This window comes from Ixodes scapularis, unplaced genomic scaffold (genome assembly GCF_016920785.2).
Source record: "Ixodes scapularis isolate PalLabHiFi unplaced genomic scaffold, ASM1692078v2 PGA_scaffold6__148_contigs__length_123643588, whole genome shotgun sequence".
NCBI classification, from domain to species: domain Eukaryota; kingdom Metazoa; phylum Arthropoda; class Arachnida; order Ixodida; family Ixodidae; genus Ixodes; species Ixodes scapularis.
Window position 1 is genome coordinate 13,633,328 of NW_024609881.1, and position 18,966 is coordinate 13,652,293.

The 18,966-nt window shown below is 48.6% G+C and overlaps 3 protein-coding genes across 3 annotated transcripts; 1 reads left to right on the forward strand and 2 right to left on the reverse strand.

Annotated features, from left to right (window-relative positions):
- Positions 1 to 343: 343 nt before the first annotated feature.
- LOC115332409 (solute carrier family 22 member 7-like) lies at positions 344 to 1,036 on the reverse strand. The gene has a single exon (XM_029994788.2). The coding sequence runs from the start codon at positions 1,034 to 1,036 to the stop codon at positions 344 to 346; it is 693 nt and encodes a 230-aa protein (XP_029850648.2).
- A 1,571-nt stretch (positions 1,037 to 2,607) lies between these two features.
- LOC120844175 (putative nuclease HARBI1) lies at positions 2,608 to 4,506 on the forward strand (the record flags this gene model as incomplete). Its single annotated transcript, XM_040215824.1, has 3 exons — positions 2,608 to 2,694; positions 3,049 to 3,263; positions 4,188 to 4,506. Coding segments are annotated over 3 exons (621 nt in total), but the record flags the coding sequence as incomplete, so codon positions are not given.
- A 132-nt stretch (positions 4,507 to 4,638) lies between these two features.
- On the reverse strand, positions 4,639 to 6,332 carry LOC115309968. Its single transcript, XM_029968235.4, has 2 exons — positions 5,879 to 6,332; positions 4,639 to 5,126 (listed from the first exon to the last, which is right to left on the reverse strand). Exons 1-2 carry the CDS (start codon positions 6,051 to 6,053, stop codon positions 4,639 to 4,641), a joined length of 663 nt encoding a protein of 220 aa, XP_029824095.2. The 5' UTR covers positions 6,054 to 6,332.
- Positions 6,333 to 18,966: the final 12,634 nt, after the last annotated feature.

Below are 18,966 nucleotides of genomic sequence, written 5' to 3' on the forward strand. Positions count from 1 at the left end.
TCGGGGGACCTCTGCATTAGACGCCCATCTATCACACTGCTTAAACCGCAAACCTTGTGTTTATATAAGATATGGAAGAAAACATATTAATTTGATGGTATTGTATGGTAGATATGTCACGCATTGGCATAGTGTGTATTTCAGCACGTTCTTTTCTTTCTCTTCCATACAAATTCAGTTGCGAGAAGCCGCTTGCGTGTCGTCCATGTTTCTTTTCTCTGTTGTTGCCTTCAAACTCAAACGATCCAAGTCAAAAGGCCGAAAACTGATGCGTCCCTGTCATTGTTTACACTGTACTGTTCACCTGCCTTAATCAATTGAACTAAGGATTGTTATAATATCATTATCTAAAAACGAAACCGCGCGCTACGTCGCCAACTTGAAACGTGGTGATCGATGCCGACGTGAGAAGCTGCACCACCGCAAATTCGAACACTGTCTTCACCTGGGACGTGACCACCCCGGACGCGACCAGGCGGAGCAGGGTTAAGCCGAGGACTGCCCTGCGGCCATAATTGTCTGCCGCTGAGCCCATGACGGGCAGGAGCACCGATCCGCCGATTAAGTACACGAACCGGAGCGCCCGGAGCAGCCACTCCCTGGCGCAGACCAGGTTGAAATCCCTCACGATGACAGCCCCAACCTCGCTGCCGTAGTCCCAGCGGTCGCAGCTGACCTCGGTCTTGTTGTCTCCGGGCGTCGGCATCGGCGGTTCGTAGCGGGTGCAGCTGCTGAATCGTCCGTCCACGTCCTTGGGGATGCTCGTGTTCTTCCACTCGTCCGCGGAAAAGCCGGTGTACTCGTCGGGGGGCTTGCACCAATGGGCCACAGGACGCGACATGACGAGGGGCGTCTGGCTGTGGACTACATTCATAAAGAACGAGACGATAGAGCAGAGCAGCGCCATCCTCTGGAACTGGCTATAGCCGTAGACGTGGATGTCCTCTTCAGAGGAAAGAACTCTTGGAGACTTGCTGCGGGTGTTGGCCAACTCGGTGTTTGGGTTGGCAAGCTTGTTGGCCTTCAGGCTCGCCATTCTGTTGGAAGGGGAACTTCGGCGGCTTGAACGCAACCGCCTTTTTCGCCAAGTCTTCGTAGATTGCAGCCGATGGAACGGATAGGTGGTCGAGACAGCTGATACACGAAGAACGAGCCCTCGCGTGCGCTCGTGCAAACCTCCCTGCGTTTTCTTTCATCGGCGATGATGATTTTGAACTTGAAGTATGACGTATACAAACTATTTGCGTTTCGTTTCCATAATATAAATGCGTTTAGCGGATCATAAATAGTGCATGAAAAAGACACCAGCAGTGACCGCAAAACGGTTTGAAGACCGAATATTTCTAACGTTCCTGAGCCACAAAACTTGAGCCACGATCAGGGTTCGGCAGTATCGCGATACAAATGTATCGCGATAGTATTTCAGTAATACATTTCGTATCTGTATTTCTGTATCGTGGTACACATTTTACACCAGTATCTGTATTCCTGTATCGAAATACATTGGCAATGATTTTTGTATTGCGATACAATCAGGATGAAATGTATTTCGTTACATTTCTTGGGAAATACTCCCCCCCCCCATCCCGCCGCGAAAAAAACAGACAAAAACAAGTCCGAACGCTTTTTCTTTTTTTCTTCTGAGGGCCCCAGTGTCAACGAGATCCTGGGGCATTGTTACTGTGCTGACCAAGGTTCCTTCCGATTCTCCAAACTATTTTCCTATGAGCTTACTTCTCTCTTCTGAGAAGTGTTGCGTAGTCGGGGACTCGAACCAGGTGGCGAGCCAGGAGTGGAGTCGGAGCATCTTCTGCCGCAAATCTTTAGGTAGGGATTTTTTTGAATCATTGTTTGCTGGCATCCAGTGCCCGCTGCTAGCCGTCTCTTTTGCCTTACCGCCGAATTCATAGATCCCACTTCACTCGAACTTAACTTCCAACGCCCTTGAGTGGGTGTCATTACGTTTCATAAATCCCCCTTCACTCGAAACGCTCCCTCGCCTCGCACTTCACTCGGACTTTTCTCGAAAAAATTCAAGTGAGCGGTGGCACCGCCCTTCAACTACACTCGAGCCTCCCTTCATCGCAAAAGATGGCGGGTTACCCGGGTTATCGGAGTGATGCCGCTCGCAGGATCGCGTCTTTTGAGTTCGCTACTCGTGCGTGCGACCTTGTGTTCGGCGTTATGTACCCGCTCGGTCCGTCGGTGCCGCGGCGTAATCTATCGGACCGCCTGAACCCGATGGAGCTGTACAGTGACCGCCAGTTCCTCGCGAGATATCGCTTTACGAAGACGACGGTGAGGGAACTCCTGACGCTGCTGCCTCTCCAGCAAACCGGCGACAACCGAGGACTGCCGCTCACCCCCCTGCTCCAGTTGCTGGTCACCCTTCGCTTTTACGGCGCCGGGACCTTCCAGATGGTAGCGGGAGACCTGGTGCATGTCTCCCAGCCGACTGTCTGCCGCACAGTGAGGACGGTGACGACGCTCATCGCGAGGGTGCTCTTCCGAAGGCTGGTGCACTTCCCGGCTGCGTCGGAGTACCACGGCGTTATGCGCGACTTCTACGCAATGGGGCAGTTTCCTGGCGTCACGAGTTGCATCGACTGCACCCACGTGCGCATCAGAAGCCCCGGCGGAGATGATGCGGAAGTTTATCGCAATAGGAAAGGAGTCTTCTCCCTGAACGTCCAGGTGAGCTCATATTTCTTATACCCCCTTTATTGACGTAGCTTGCCTACTAAACTGCCAGGCTGGGAAGCATGGGTAATGCTCACGCAAAACGATTTCAGCTGTTCAACCCGATCATTGTAAAACATAGGGAAACCCTTTCATCAGGTGTGTTGTTGCTGCTTATTGTACACCTCTGGGCCCGCTCGAAATAGCCATTGCACAGCCTATACCTAGCTTGCATATGCGACGTTATTTACGGGCAACAGGCACGTAGCCAGCCCCGGGGGGGGGGGGGGGGGCAGTTGTTTCACTTGTTTTCGAGCATGAGCCAACTGGCCCAAATTGCCGTATTAATGCAATGTTATATACCTGCAGGCCATCACCGGCCCACAGCTACAGTTCTTTGATGTTGTGGCAAGTTGGCCAGGATCTGTGCACGACAGCCGCATCTTTGATGGCAGTCGTGCGCGTGCCCTTTACGAGGAGAGCAGAGTGCCCGGCGTCCTGCTGGGGGATATGGGCTATGCCTGTCTCCCTTTCCTGATGACGCCGCTCGCAAACCCTGGAGCGGCAAATAGTCCCGGAGGGAGGTAAGCCAAATCATCGGCAGAAGTATAAGATTTGTTTTGGTACTGCACTGACAACATCACTAATGTCTGTAATAGCAGGCAGTCATTGCCGGTGACAAACAGTTCTTCAAGCGTTTCATGGACAGATCACTTCGCCGATATCCAATGTTCTTTCCTACCTTGCCGAACCCTTGGCGGTTTCGACAAGCCTTGGTGCAAGCTCGAACTTGAGATTATTTTAGCACCGAGATGTTTCAATGGCGCCCTGTTATGGTTTCCATCCGTGACGTCACGAGTGGGATTTGCCTCGACGTGACGTCACCAGTTGTTATCCTGTCTACTTACCATCAGGTGCGACGACGACTTCGGTGGTGTGTTTAAAAAGCACAGTGGAAGCTAGGAGTCATTGCAATCCGAAAGTAACACCGTCAAAGCTGACAATCTGACAATACTCATATGCCCACGGTTTGGCCAATCGTCGAAAGCTGACCGCAGCGGCGCTTTTGGTCGCGCACATCGCTAATGAACCATTTCCCCTAGCAGAGTGGAGCAAAGCGAGGTGTGATCGTGTGGTCTGTTTAAGACATAGCTTGCCCCGCCGTCGGTGGTTCATTCACTAAAAAGTAAATTCAGTCTAATTTTTCTTTTTCAGCATTAGGCAAATGAAAAAAAAATCATAAGATTTGACGACCGCGACCACTAAATTCAATCCACCTAGCAGAAGAAAACGTTTGTCGACGAAATGTCGCAAGAACGAAAAAGTTTCCATGAGATGTCAACAGTATCATGAAGCCGTGCGTGCACGAAAAGTTGTCAATAAAACATATCTAACCTCGACAAAAGAATGTCAACCTGTTATTTCCATACTGAAAAAGAAAATACAGTGATTGCAAGTATGTTCCCAGATGCCTAAAAATCGATCACATGCCTTATAATTTGATTTAGGTACAACAAGGCCCAGATCCGAACGAGGAACTCCGTCGAGAGGGCCTTTGGGGTCTGGAAGAGACGATTTCCCTGTTTAGATATGCGGCTCCAGCACAAGACTCGCCACTCATGCAGCATCATCACCGCGTGTGCGGCTTTGCATAATCTGGGACGTGCAAGAAATGAGCCCCTACCTCCTCCTCCACCCCCGCCACCAAGTCCCAGGGCACGGAATGCCAGAAGGCGGCGGCAGCCACACCTGCCACCGATTCTCCCGGAGGACTCTCCTTCGGATCTGCGTATCCGGCAGAACATCATTCTGCTGAGCTTTACGTGAGCTGCACGTAGGCTCAAGAGGCCCATCACACAGGCCATGAAGGTGAGGAGTCGTACTTCCAAGTGTGTGATACTTCAGTTTGACTTTAAAAGTGAACCATCAGTAAAGCAGGCATAGCAGTTTGAACATGATTTATTGTGCAGCCTTCTGGCTCAGCTCCTGCAGCAGTATGTTTTCCTTGATACACAGGAGCTTCATCTCCATTTCGTGAATGGCATTTCTTTTTTTCAGCTCTTCCTCGCGCAATTTAATTTCCATTTCATGCAGCGCAGCTCTCTTGCTGAGTGCGTCGCGGTGGTCCTGTTCAAGGAAGTTGCAGCGCAGGGCATGCTCCTGCTGGACAAAGGCCATCCTCATATCGTTTTCCTCTGCGAGGCTCCTTTCCAGCAGCGCCATACGTCCTCCGACCTGGCGGGCACCACTGCCCACAACTGCTGCCGCACTACCACTGTTGCACGCTGCAGCAGCCGCAGGTGTAGGAGCTGGTGACCCTGCAGTAGATGTCTGGCTAATCAGGCAAGCTGCTGGGGCTGCTGCAGGTCTATCAGCGATGCAGGCAGCCGCTGGTGACAGTGGTGCACCGACGTCTGAGGCAGGCCCAGCTGGTGAACCGGGCTCCTCTGCAATTGAAAGAACACGTAGAAGTTATGAAGTGAACAATGGGACATACATGAAGAGTAGAAAGGGTTTTTATAAGTTTGAGATTGTATTTTTGTTTTTCACGCAGTTGCAATTTGAAGTATTTGATTTTTTTTTTCTGCTGCTGATCTAATGTGTAACAATGTTTTCATCCATTTTGAACCTGTGCCATAAACTAGGCTACTAGATCACTTAACCGTTTCCACCTTTTGGAGTGCTTGGTATAGATATTTCTTGGCAGAAATCATGCTATGATTATTTTAATACCCTGTGCTGTTTGTTTCTTTGTCAGGGGAGTATGGTCATTGTTAGTCTGCAGTAGTTGCCATGTACTGTTTTGAAGCTGTATGGAACCCAGCCCTGCAATGATATATGTTACCTTGTACATAAGTAATGTACATGTTGTTCGCACCATTTGTTCATTTTTACTAAATTATCTTGAAATTGAATGTTGTCATGCACACTTTTTACTTTGTTATTGACGACACAGTCATCTGCAACAAGATTAATATTAGATGAGATGGTTGCTGCAAGGTCATTCATGATTATTAAAAAACGTAGGGGTGCCAGTATGTACTACTGAGGAACACCAGGTGAAACATTTCTGAAGGCAGACTCATTATGATTTATAACCGTATCCATGCATATCCATGAGAAGATCAGTGGGTAAAGACGAAAAGGTACCAGTTTAGAAAGTACAGGTCAAGACATGGAAACGGTTCAAGCATTCTACCCAAGTCGGCATCAAGAGGGTCCTCCTCGCCGTCCAGCATCGGCTGCAGTAGTCGGAGAACTGGGAGGCTGCAGACCGGGGGCAGATAGGGTGCCCCATCGCTGTCCTCCATATTTTCCTGTCTGTTGAACACGTGTGAGGCCACCGCCCCAACCAGCACGGAGGTGGCGCTCATTGGCTTGCCAGATGGCCCCCCTCCTAAAGGAGCAAACAGTAGTCAATCTAGGCACTCCAAGTTCTAATGTTATCTAAGATCTGTTTTCCTTTTTAAATATACCCCGATTTATAGGCATGCATTTGCTGATAGGGAATGTTCATCCCCTCTGCCCCATGCGTAATGAAATGAAATATTGAGCATCTGGGTGTTGTCAGTTGTGATCTACTGTACATGTCCGCCGCAAAAACTGCAAGTAGAATTACTGATTTAACGGTAGTATTATATCGTGCTGCGGTTCCGTTCATGCTGCTCGATTGTCAGGTTACTACGGTATTCAACTGACAGCATTAGGTTGCATAACCGACTTGTCTGCGCACGTTCACGCTCCATCCCCCATGACAGGTATTCCAGAAACAACAGTTCGAAACAAGGGCGAATTTGTGACCGACAGTTCGGGCTACAAATGTGACCCATCGCTCATTCCGAGGCACTTTCAGCGCGATGAGAAACCTGAACGAGAGACTTGCCTGTTTTGTGGACCTTGTTTTTTTCTTTGGAATGGTCCTTCTTCGCTTTGGCCTTCACATTTTCCCACCATTTGTTTAGCTGTTTCACGTCCCGTCGATATACACCGTGGTTGCAGTTATACTCGTTGCAGAGTCGAATCCAAGTTGCCTTTTTTTTGTTTAACGACGATTCGTCGGTCTTTTTACATTCGATGATTTTTTGTACGTCATTACAAGTTCCATCAGTATTGCCTTTTCGATCTCTGTGAACCGCGCAGCGGGTGCCTTGGCCTTATCCATTACACGCTACGGAAATGAAAACTTTAAAAGAACAAACCAGCAGGGCAAGTAAACACGAAAAGGCAACGGCGGTGGTGGCGTTGGAACAAGGATATCGGAAGGACTTGGAATGTATTCAGCATGGATATTGATGGCTATATTGCTGGCCAATTTAGTTTGAAAGAAGATGCACGAGCTACGTTCGTTTCTGAAATCGCAACATGTTTGTTATGTGCTAATATTTCTTTATAAACACAAATTATGTAAACACACTAAGAATTAACTTACTTTTGTGGTCTTACGCAAAGTATAAATATAAATTTCTTTTCTACTCTCGCTCCCGGACGCATCCCGTAGAAGGGCTCCCTTCACTTGCTCGAGTGAAAGCGAAGTGCCATTTCAGAATGGTAAACCTCACTTCAAGTGGAAGTGCCCCTTCAACCGCCCTTCTGTAAGTGAAGGGTCGCCCTTCACTTGGCATGACTCGGAGTGACATCTATGAATTCGGCGGTAGCCTACACACTACAGCCAGCCGGCACAGCTGAATCAGAGTCTGTTGCAGCACGACTAAGATAAGACGTGTTCCAGGATGCTTCAGATGGTTCACTACTCTCAAAAAATGTCAAATGACACTGACAAATGACACGAGGTAACCTACAACGAAAAAACGTATTGTCCTTTCATACAGCAGCGTGGTAAAGTTTCATGTTCAAGGCCACACCCCCAGATAAAAAAATACCAGTTCATTCCACCGTGGCGTCATGTGATCAGTGTTGACAGGGGCGTCCTTATTCGACAGGGGCGAAGTGGCGTTTTGATGGGATTTTGGGTAACAGAATTTATTTAGAGGTCAAATACTTTTCGCATCCCTCGACAGAAAGACAGGATGACAGGGGAAGGACCGCGGTCAGTCCTAGATGGAACGTCTTTTTCAGCCCATTGAAGACTCCTCGTTGTCCGAAACCATACCGTCAAGGCAAAGTGCCAAGCCTACGGGAAAGTAATTTCGGGACAAAAACTTCCACTCAAATTTCAAGCTTCATCTCAGGTGGCGTCTCAAACAAATTAGAAAAATGTATTGCAGTATCAGTATTTCTGTATTTGTATTTCTGCTCTCCCTAAAATGTATTCCTGTATTTGTATTTCCAAAGACTTTTTGCCTCCATTTGAAATGTATTTTCGATACGTATCGCGATACATTTTTACAGATATATTTTAGTACAGTATTTTAGGTACTATTTTAATATATCCCAGTACTTGTATTCCCAAATACATTTTTGAGTATTTCTGCGCCACCCCGGCCACCAATATTACTTAAACCAAAAACTTAACCCCCCCCCCCCCCCCCCATCCAAAAAAAAAAACTTACGCTGCAGATTGACGAAACTGTAGCCATCCAGGGGTGCTATTCTGGGGTGCTATCCAGAGCCGTTTATACTGAGAGAGTTTGGCCTTCTTAAGGAGATTTTGACAGTCTGACAACCACAGCAGCGTAGTCTGACAACCGGGGGATGACTACTTCCGTCCGCCATATTGTGGCTCTGACTCATAGGAACTCTACCCGATTTCTCAGGAATGAACAAGACAAAGAAGTAACGCCATATTGTGTTATCGCGAAATCCGCTTGTTCTAGCGGCCAACAAGCTCCGCCCATCGGCCAAACTCTCTCAGTATAAACGGCTCTGGTGCTATCCTGGTCACAAACGGTCACGTTCGTGTTTTTCGAAAACTCCTCCCCCTTACGAACCGCGCGCTCCTATTGGCCACAGCCCGCGTGATAATTCCACGCGGTTCCCATGGGAACGTTCGCGAAACACGAAAGCAACCGTTTGCCGCAACTGTCGCTCTTCGAGTTCGGACCGTGACGACAAAGTGACGTATGACCACGTCCGACCTACGTAGCACATAGCGGAAGTCGCGTCACTAGATTAACTGCGGTATTACTCGACACACCCTACTCTCTGTTTCACTATGAGTGCGAGCTAGTGCGGGTGTAGGAGCTACATGAACGTGCTCCGGGCTTTCAACGTTCCTGTCGAGCAGGCGCGCTTGCGCAGTGCAAGCCAACGTTCGTGCAAGATCGTTCGGGGTGATGCGCTCGTGCTTTTAACCTCTCTTTCTATTGCACGAAGGGGAACAAGCTTTGGGCAGGATTCTAGAGCGTAGGAAATGGCGGCGATGCTTGTTGCTCAACGATGGCTCGACCAACACGTACAATGACGGGTTTTCCGCAAGCACCCGGTTGCCTTCGCGATGCACGACGACTGTTTCTGACGACAATACCGCTTGTCGAAAAGCACTGTGTGATCGCAGTGTGACAACGAGAGACGGCGACGATGAGAGATGATGACCGTCGAGCAGCAGCTACTAATTGAATCTTACTGAGATTTTTCGCAACGGAGAACTACAAGGGCGCGGTTGCCCCCGATGATCACATAGCTAATGCCCAGTGGATGGTGATCAGAGCCGTGACGGCCGTCGTGAGTACCGCTGTCAACCGGCTGGGAAGAGACGGTTGGGTCGACAAAACCCGGACCGAGGCAGCTGAGGCACGTGCGAAAGAAGGCTTTCGTCGCCACCATGACAACCACACCGACGTCGTCGGGTGCGTTGACTAAACTTGGACTCTAACTAAACCTTCGTCACCGTCATCATCGGTCTGAAGGAGACCGTCACCATTCTGAAGGTCTCCAACACTTTGCCGCAAACACCATTTTGCCATTAACAACATGGTGGTAAGTTGACGTTTAAACTTCAGGGTTTCTACCGCTTCGAAGTTAGTGCACGCTTAGTACCTATGTCTTCAGTTGACAATTTGTTGCGGTCTGTAGCTACTGTCAATCACGCAATAAAATCTGGATGGGTTGCCGATGGCATTTTGTTCTATCAATTAGATATTTTACCTTTTCACGCCAAGCTGCTGGAATTGCAAGTCAGTCATCGGAAAGTCATAAGAACACTTTTCGATGCCCTGCAATAAACTACGAACAGGTCTGTCCTAAAATGAATCGTTACTTGTCTAGACAGCAGCAGTTTAGTCTGACAGAGTATGGTAACATTGTTACCCACTGTAGACGAGAAATTTAGCCAGTGTCTTGTGGATGGTTGTCATCTTCGTGACTAAGAAAAAACAATAAAAATAGAATTGTTCTACATTCAACACAGGTGTGTTTAATGTAAAGGTTATTATAGCAATTAAATAGATTGTCGTTTCAAAAGTTACAGTAACTCATTGAAATTAAAGAGTAGTGTGAGCTGGATTTTTGAAATTTGCCTGTGATGCAGAGCAAATACGCACTGTTGGCTTATCACCATCAAGCATAAACGACAAGCGGGGGCAGAGTAGATGTGTGAAGGAAAAGCGAGCATATGTACTAAAGAAAGAACTGCTACGTAACGTGAAGAATGTCAGCAACTATCTTGCCATTCTGGTACGAGCTCAGTGGCTATGCACATGCTTATAGCAGCATGTGAATGTAGGATGCTCCCCTTATGTGGCAAAGCCAGGGGGGGGGGGGGGGCGAGGGGGGGGGTGGTTTATGGGGCTTCGCTCCTTCCCTCCCCAAATCCGGCGGGCCCTAGAATATACAAACAAATTCCGACACCATCCCCCCCACACCCCAAGTCATGAACATCCCAGCCACCTCAACCCCCCTCCATCCCCACCCCCTTAGAAGTTCCTGGCTACGCCACTACTATCAACAGCCCTCAATAGATAGTCAACATTATCAAGATAAACGAAATTTCTTTTATTTTATGCACCATATAGGCAGTGTTTTTGTCTTTATATGCATGCAGCCAAAGCACACACTGTAGAAAACACTTGTGTGAAGCCTGCGTTCACAATGCGGTCCCCGTCAAACTTTCAAGGCGTTAACGAATTCCACAAATTAAATTTTCAACGATACGAATTCGTTTTGCAAAACGCTGCCAAACTTACGTTGCGTTTTACATCATTCACCTTTGTCGTCCGATGAATCAGTAGTCAGCACTACACAAACCTCAATGAGCTTGTCGTTTGTTTTCTTGCCGTTGGGGCGATCGCTGGCGGTCGTGGCGGCGGCACAATTCTTTCTCAGACCGTTGGCTGCTGCCTCCGTGCTCGCGGAAACGTGGTTCCCTTTGTGTCAAGGTGAGGTTTTGAATCTTAATGCACGGCAACGCTGAATAAAGGTCTATTACCGTCTTCATAATCTCAGCAACGCTACCGTACGAGCCACAACAACACCACCACTTTCAAGCTTCATAACACCGGCACAAATAGAAGCCAAGTCTTGCATCTCGCCAAGCGTTACATCGGAGACGTTAAACGCCAGCTCACTGTGCTCTTCGACCCGGTCCTGCCGCCGAATGGGCTCATCCAACAGCACGAAAGTATTCGTGTGCGCGTTGATCGAGTGACCGATCGCATGTCAAACCCCAGCCGCGGTCGATCCGACGAGCATCGCGGCCATGTTCTTTCGAGTTTAACTCGCCAAGGGTACGGTTGTCGAGTTAAAACAATGCAAATAGTCCCGTGCATTCTTGTTCTTACGTCATTTTGTCGTCACAACCCGAACTCGAAAAATGACTGTTAGCGGCAAACAGAGGCTTTCTAGTTTCACGAACGTTTCCATGGCAAATGGCGTTGAATCGTCACGCGCAATGAAGCCAATGGGAAAGCGAGGTACCTATGTAGGGACGTGTAAAAACGTAAAAGCCGTTTTTTTTTTTTGCACGAGCTATTCTGCAAATAAAAATAAGTAAGAAAGACTGCCCGAGATTATGCCGTCGCGTGCATTTCTTCAGCGCCGAAAGAGAAGAGCATGGCGTATGGAAACTATACCGGCATAATCACTGCAGTGAGCAAAGGAGCAAAGCATTATTAAAACTGTCCGAAGAAATTTTCCTGCATCATCCACAGAATGCTCACAGCCGTTGCACTCTGCGTCGATCCCATGACTTGTCATATACTCCCACAGAGTCGTCGTCAGCTCTGTATCCATTTGAAGTCTCCTTCACAGGCAAACAGGAAATTTCATTAGCAGCTCATGTTCACGGCGGCTTCACAAAGGATGATCGAAGTCGCAGCGCACCTTCACGTAATATTTTTTTTTCTCGTAATGCCATCCGTATTGTGCAGAAGCAGGGAAAGCAACGACGCAAACGAGACACAAACACCACAAGGTCGTTACCGCGGTTTTCGCCATGTTTGTTTTCAAAGACCGTAGCGAAGGACTTCGAGAAAACAAGCTGAGATATCTTAGCTAAAATTACTTTACATCATAATTATTGAAATAATCTTTTTGTATTTTATAAAAGGATATTGTTATTTTTTTCTGTTTCCTTCCATTTTCCGGAAGGTAGCCTTTTCTCCGTTATTCGCTCGTTCTAAGTCCCAGAGGAAAGGAAGAAGATAACAAAAAGAACAGGGGGAAATGCAGGGATTTCTTCGCCCCAACTGGGTGGACACGTCACCGCGACGTAGGGCATCGTCAGATTCTAGCTGACAGCGTGCGTGAACCCCAACGTTGGGGCGGAGCCTCAAACAAGAATCATTCTAGTTTGAGGCTCCGCCCCTTCTTTCTCGATACGTCACAACTCGAAAGGTACCCGTTTGCGACCAGAATAGCACCCCTGGTCACAAACGGTCACGTTCGTGTTTCTCGAAAACTCCTCCCCCCTACGAACCGCGCGCTCCTATCGGCCACAGCCCGCGTGATAATTCCATGCGGTTCCCATGGGAACGTTCCTGAAACACGAAAGCAACCGTTTGCCGTAACTGTCGCTTTTCGAGTTCGGACCGTGACAACAAAGTGACGTATGACCACGTCCGAGCTACGTAGCACATATCGGAAGTCACGTAACTAGATTAACTGCCGTATTACTCCACACACCCTACTCTCTGTTTCACTATGAGTGCGAGGAAGTGCGGGTGTAGGAGCTACAAGAACGTGCTCCGGGCTTTCAACGTCCCTGTCGAGCAGGCGCGCTTGGGCAGTGCAAGCCAAGGTTCGTGCAAGCATCGTTTGGGGTGATGTGCTCGTGCTTTTAACTTCTGTTTCTATAGCACGAAGGGGAGGAAGCTTTGGGCAGGATTCTAGAGCGTAGAAAATGGCGGCGATGCCTGTTGCGCAACGATGGCTCGATTAACGCGTACAATGACGGGTTTTCCGCGAGCACCCGGTAGCCTTCGCGATGCACGACGACTGTTTCTGATGACAATACCGCTTGTCGAAAAGCACCGTGTGATCGCAGTGTGACCAGCTGCGCGACGAGAGACGGCGACGATGAGAGATGATGATCGTCGAGCAGGATAGCTAGGTTCGACATTGTACATGTTCCTTTTTTTTAGTACACGGAAGTGACGTCATCACGTCTGATTGGTTGGAAGCAAAAGTGACTTAATTTCCCTAGAAAAATGTGGGCGGAGTCGGCAAAACTGGGCGGAGTCGGCTACCGGACGTGGCAACAAAATGTCGTTTCGTTTTGTACCGAGTACGTTTCAAAAGGTACTTGCTCGGAACTAGGTGTCATTGGCTGCATGTTTTCGGCGGCGAGGCGTCGCCGTCTCGTCAATTCGACTTTTTCTTTGATAGAGCTTTTTTTGTCGCCGGAAAGGCTGTATCGGGAACACCGCGATGCATTCGAGCTCTCGGAGGAGATCTTTCGGAAGCAATACCGCCTGCCCAAGATCGTGGTGCGGTGGTTGTGCGACGAACTTTGCGAGGAACCGGAGGTGAGGAGAGTGCGTACCTCGTGGACGGTCATGACTGTGGAGCTTCAAGTGTTGTGTGCTCTGCGCTTCTACGGCACGGGGAGCTTCCAAGGCATGGTGGCGAGCGACGAACACGTAGCTCGGGACTTAAAGACAGTCAGCGTTGCGGTCCGCGCCGTGTCCGTCGCTACCGTGCGTCGTCTCGGGGTCAAGCGTGGCTGGATCCACTTCTCCGAGACGCCGAGCGAGAGGTTCGACGCGGAGAAGGGCTTCAGGCTGCTCGGCAGGATACCCGGCGTCATCGGTTGCGTGGACGGGACCATGGTCTCCATCGTCGGCCCGTCCAAGAACGACCTCACCGTCACGTAGGCGGCGTACTGGTGCCGTAAGTACTTCTACGCCCTCAACGTGATGGTGGTAAGTACACTCATGTTACGTTGTCGAAACGCGCCCCAAATCTCTAGAAAAAAAAAACGTATTGCCGATACGGTTTAAGTAGGCCGTTTTATGACTGCGGGCTGTGGGGTCTCACGACTGCGCAAGCGTGTGCTCTACGTAGCATGTGAGCCGTGAGACGCTTCTCCCAAAAATAATACTTGTCTGTTAAAACGTGCAAGCTTCCGTAAAAAAAGACACATTATTTTTGTTTCAAGGTAGTTAGTTGTACCTTGCATCCAGGAAGGTGTGTTGACATGCATGTGTCAGACAAAATAACTTAAAATGTTCTGAAATTGCGACTGCTTTGTGAACCATAAGTACAATCTACTACATGTGGGTTCAGGTAATTACATGTCAATATCTCTCACTTTCAGGTGTATGACGCCGACTGCCGGATAATGTGCATCGACCCACGGTATCCCGGGTCGGTGTCCGACTCCTTCGTGTGGCAATTTTCCTGGCTCCGAAACCAACTCGAGCAAGGGCAGCTGCCACGCGACGGCCAGTTCCTGCTTGGTGAGCATACTAAATTCATTCCTTACGCACACGGTGGCTCCCACTGCTTGAAAGCCACAGTACCAAACGTACTGTGCTTGTTGTGAGGCACACAGACACAGTTGCTGGAACTCCTTGAAGTGAGACAACAGCCAAAGTTTGGCCATTAATCTTTGTTTATGTCCACATAACTCTCACACTCTGCAGGCTAGGAAAGCCACACTACACCAATCTCACGACAGTGATAGATTCCGCAAGGCATGCGACCGCAGTGCGAGTCGCTGTTCGGTTCGGCACACTCACGGTTACTGTCTGCTTGTACCCTCTTGCTGGTTGGTTTTTGCATGAAGTTGGAGCTCTTTCACTGATCCCTGGGGGCTCGCCTGGTCGCTTTGACGTTCGTCAGTTTGTACGGAATGGGATCAATTCCTCCTTGGCCGCTTGGGGCTCGCCAAATCTATCCTCGGGTCGTCTCTGTCCCACACACTGGATTCTTTTCCCTGACCCTTCTTCTTCGGTCTGCCTATATAGCTCCTCCTATTAGACCCTCCGTGTCCCAACAGGACCTGACTCCTTTCCAATCTAACCACCCCCTCTCTTTTCCCCATCTTCAACTCCACCGTGGATTAGGAAAGAGGTTCGTCGAACTGGCGCCTTGTCCCCTTGCTTGCCAAAGACAAGGCCAGCGTGTTCTGCTCAGCCCGTGCCTAAGGTCACGGCCACACTCCCAAAAGCAACACAGCTTTTATCTGTCGGATGCAAGGGCCTAATATTCCACTTGCATACAACACAGCACCCCTAAGGAATCGTGCACACATCCCATACAACCCACCAGGAAAACAGACGTTTTTTGCGGGAATTTTGTGAACATTCTGTGATGCTCGCGTTCTAGATGTGCCCATTTTCTCACTTTTGACTGATTTCTTGCCGACTTTTTATTTTACTTTAATTTGTTATCTTGTGTTTCATCATCCTATATTTCTCATCACCATCTGTTCCCCCTCCTTTCCCCTGCATTCATTCTCATCAATACTGCAATAACCCAAGCCCGTGAAACTTTTCCACAGCCAGTGAGAAAAACCTCACGTCAGGCAAACACCACCACCACCACCACCACCACCAGGAAAACACATAGTTACATGAAATAACAGGGAGTTTGCAGGCAAGCTGGTGCTAATTAATCATAATGTAAACTGATACTGTAGTGCAGAAATATTAACACACTTTTAAGTCACACTTAAGTTACATTATAATTGACATAGTTGCACACAGCTGTTTTTGCTGTTTTCTTGCCTTTCATTTTAAAAAGTAAAGAATGTAATATGTTCCATCCTCTACATGTGCAGGTGACAGCGGCTACCCCTTGGAGCCTTGCCTCATCACCCCTGTCCCCGGGAACCACGCGACCTCCACCGCTTGCGGCCGATTTAATAAGGCGCATTCCTCGATCAGGTCTGTTGTGGAGCGCTGCATCGGGCTGTTGAAAAACAGATTCCGGTGTCTGCAAAGGCACCGGGCTCTGTATTACCACCCTTCAACAGCCACCGCCATTATTTCGGCATGTGCAGTGCTCCACAACATCTGCCTTGCATCGAGCGAGCCAGAACCGGAGTCAGACTCCGACCCTGAGGAGTCAGAGTTGGAGTCTGAGCCGAGCTCGGACGGTTCTGAGCCGAGCTCGGAGAGGTCAGCGTCGGCTCCCGAGAGGCTGGCTCCTGCCGGCCCTCCTTTCGGCCTTCCGGTCGGCCTCTCGGACAGGGGGAAGGCTCTGAGGTAGCGCCTTGTCGCCCGGTTCGGAACTCGCCGCAGACGTGCCCGTGCGAAACGCCACACGCAAGGGGTCCGCCGCCACGACGGTAGTCCCGACCACCAGGGACACCGTCGGGAAGCCCCTCAGCTCCCTCGCCGCGGTGGTGCCCAGCATGGACGCCGCCAGCGACTGGGAACCTCTCGCCACCACGACTGAGGTCCTGACCACCAAGGACCCCGTCACATCCTTGCCCTCAGTGAAGCCCTCCCCGCGGAAGCCGTAAAGTGCAAACTTCGCTTCCTGCTCCACAGTCATGGCCGTCCACAAGCTCCATACTCTCTTCAGCTCCTACACCTTGTGAAGTTCGTCGGACAGTCAGCGTGCTGCCTCCGGATACGTGTCGAGGGCATCGCGGTGAAATCGATACCGCCTTTTTTTTATTTTTATGAGCAGAAGGCACGAGACGCAGTCGACAGTGACAGAAAAGGTTCGGAGGTTTAGTTGCCAGACCAACAGGTCATCTGGATTGCCCCTGCAAAGCACTCAGAATTAATTTAGAATAGCTCTCGAAAGAAATGCTTGCTTTTGCAGAGATTGCTTTCTTAGTTGCTGATTGAACCAGAGATATTGTTGTCATGGACATTGTTTCTTATTACAAATGCTTCAAATCGTCTTGCCTTCTGCTCCATTTTATTATCTCTTTTATGGTACTTCATCGAATTTAGGTGATTGTGTTATCTCAAGACAGTGCACATGTAGTTTGTTTTTAAAATTGCTTTATTTCTTAAAGAAAAACCTGTGACTTCATGAATAAAAGTGTGATAAAATGTAATGTAATATTTCATTCTTGGAAGTAAAACTGAGCATCGACTGGAACCATGTAAACAATTGGCCAATCTGAAGTATATATCACAGATATCTTGTTGAACACTCTGGTCTTATTTGAGCACAATAGTTAAATTTCGAAAGGAAAAAATATATATATTTATATATTCTCTGACTAGCATACCACCATATAAACACTGGACCACTTTGAAAGAATTATCACAGATGTTGCGCCAAACATTCTTATTTGAGCACAGCAATAGAAAGTTCTCGAAAGATAAAAAAAAATTGTTTCTGACTAAAGCAGCTCTCACTCACGCGCTCCCCGTTGGTTCCGCCGACCCCTCCGCTGCCCCCGGCACCCCCGGCTCCTCGTGGTTCGACATTTTGGTTTGAAGAAGGCGCGTAGCGCACATCCCGCATAATATTGAAACAACTTTCTCTCCAATTAATTCTTAAATGTATTGCAAAAGGACACAAAAAAGCGGTTTGTTTTAACAACGCACAACAGGTTTTGATTGTTTTTTAATACTTTTACCTGTAATAGAACAGATGCGACGACCAGCGACTCACAGGATTGGTTGCCGTTCCTTCGCTAAACGCAGGAACTGCTCCCCGCGTCGTAGTAAATCCCACCCCGTATCCCGCGCGTAGGGACGCCTCAGGGAATGCGTAGCTCCTTCCGCTCGTCGGGGGTTGGCTCGGCACGTCGCTCAAACGGGTGACAGGTGTCAAGTTTGCGATGACGTAGCGGCGTCAAAGTGGGCAGAGCCGCCACGTGAGTTTTGCTAGGATACGTTCCTCCTTTCCATTACGTCACTTCCATGTACCGTTTCTCAAATGTCCAACCTAGCGGTCCTGGTGTAGCACATATAAGGGGCAATAAAACTATTTTTTATCTTCTTCTTCCTTAGGTGTAATCCTCAACACAACAGCGAATTGAGAAATCATGCGGTGGTGACATGCTAGGGCATCGGTGAGATGACCTCAAGCTTCCATTGTGCTTTCTAAGCACACCATAGAACATGGCATTCGCAAGTGATGATAAGTTCCGTCGCGGATAATAAACCATCCCTGCAGCTTCAGTGTATCAGATCTCAGTGGCGGCCACGGTAGTGGCGGCACACACTCTCAGAAAAAAAGGTGTATTGTTACACCCTTTGTCCCATATAATACACCCCAAAACTTCGATTCGACCGTACAGCGCCCCATAATCGAACAGGCGGCCCCAAAGTTTATGAGGGGCTTGATAGCCGTGTGGTACAACTTATTAAAATAGCTAACGCAAGTATTATTGACTACAAAAAAGATTATCGGAGTTTTCTTGGCCGTACTGCAAAAGCTCCGTGTTTTCTTTCTTTGGTCTTTGATGCTTACTTTAGCAATTTAATAAGTTATATCGGACCGTTATCAAGCCCCTGGTAAAATTCGGTGCCGTCTGTTCGATTATAGGGCGCTGTACGTCGAAATGAAGTTTTGGAGTGTATTATATGGGACAAAAGGGTGTAAGGTGATACCCTCTTTTTTTAGAGTGATGCATGAAGCATGATCAGAAGACGGAGTCAGTCACTGAAAGTTGCCACTCGACCAAACTGAACACCAAGGTGCAAGGAACGCCTGCCGACAACAAGGAGCACAGTTACTTTGACTGAACACCTGACATAGCACTTTCGCAGAAAGAACTTGTTATCGAACCATTTGATAAGAATCAGTTAATGTGTAATCCAGTGGAAATGAACATATTTGATATACTAACCGAGCACGCATAATATTCACACTCGAACCTTTACGCCTTCAGAGCCAACACATCAAGAACTGTGTTCACTGTATGCGGTGGAGCTTTTGAGAACACTCGCCTCTCTGACCCCCAATATTAATAAATTGGACAAACCAGACTGGAAGACTTGTTGCATGGGCTGCACTCCTTCCACCTCTCCTGAA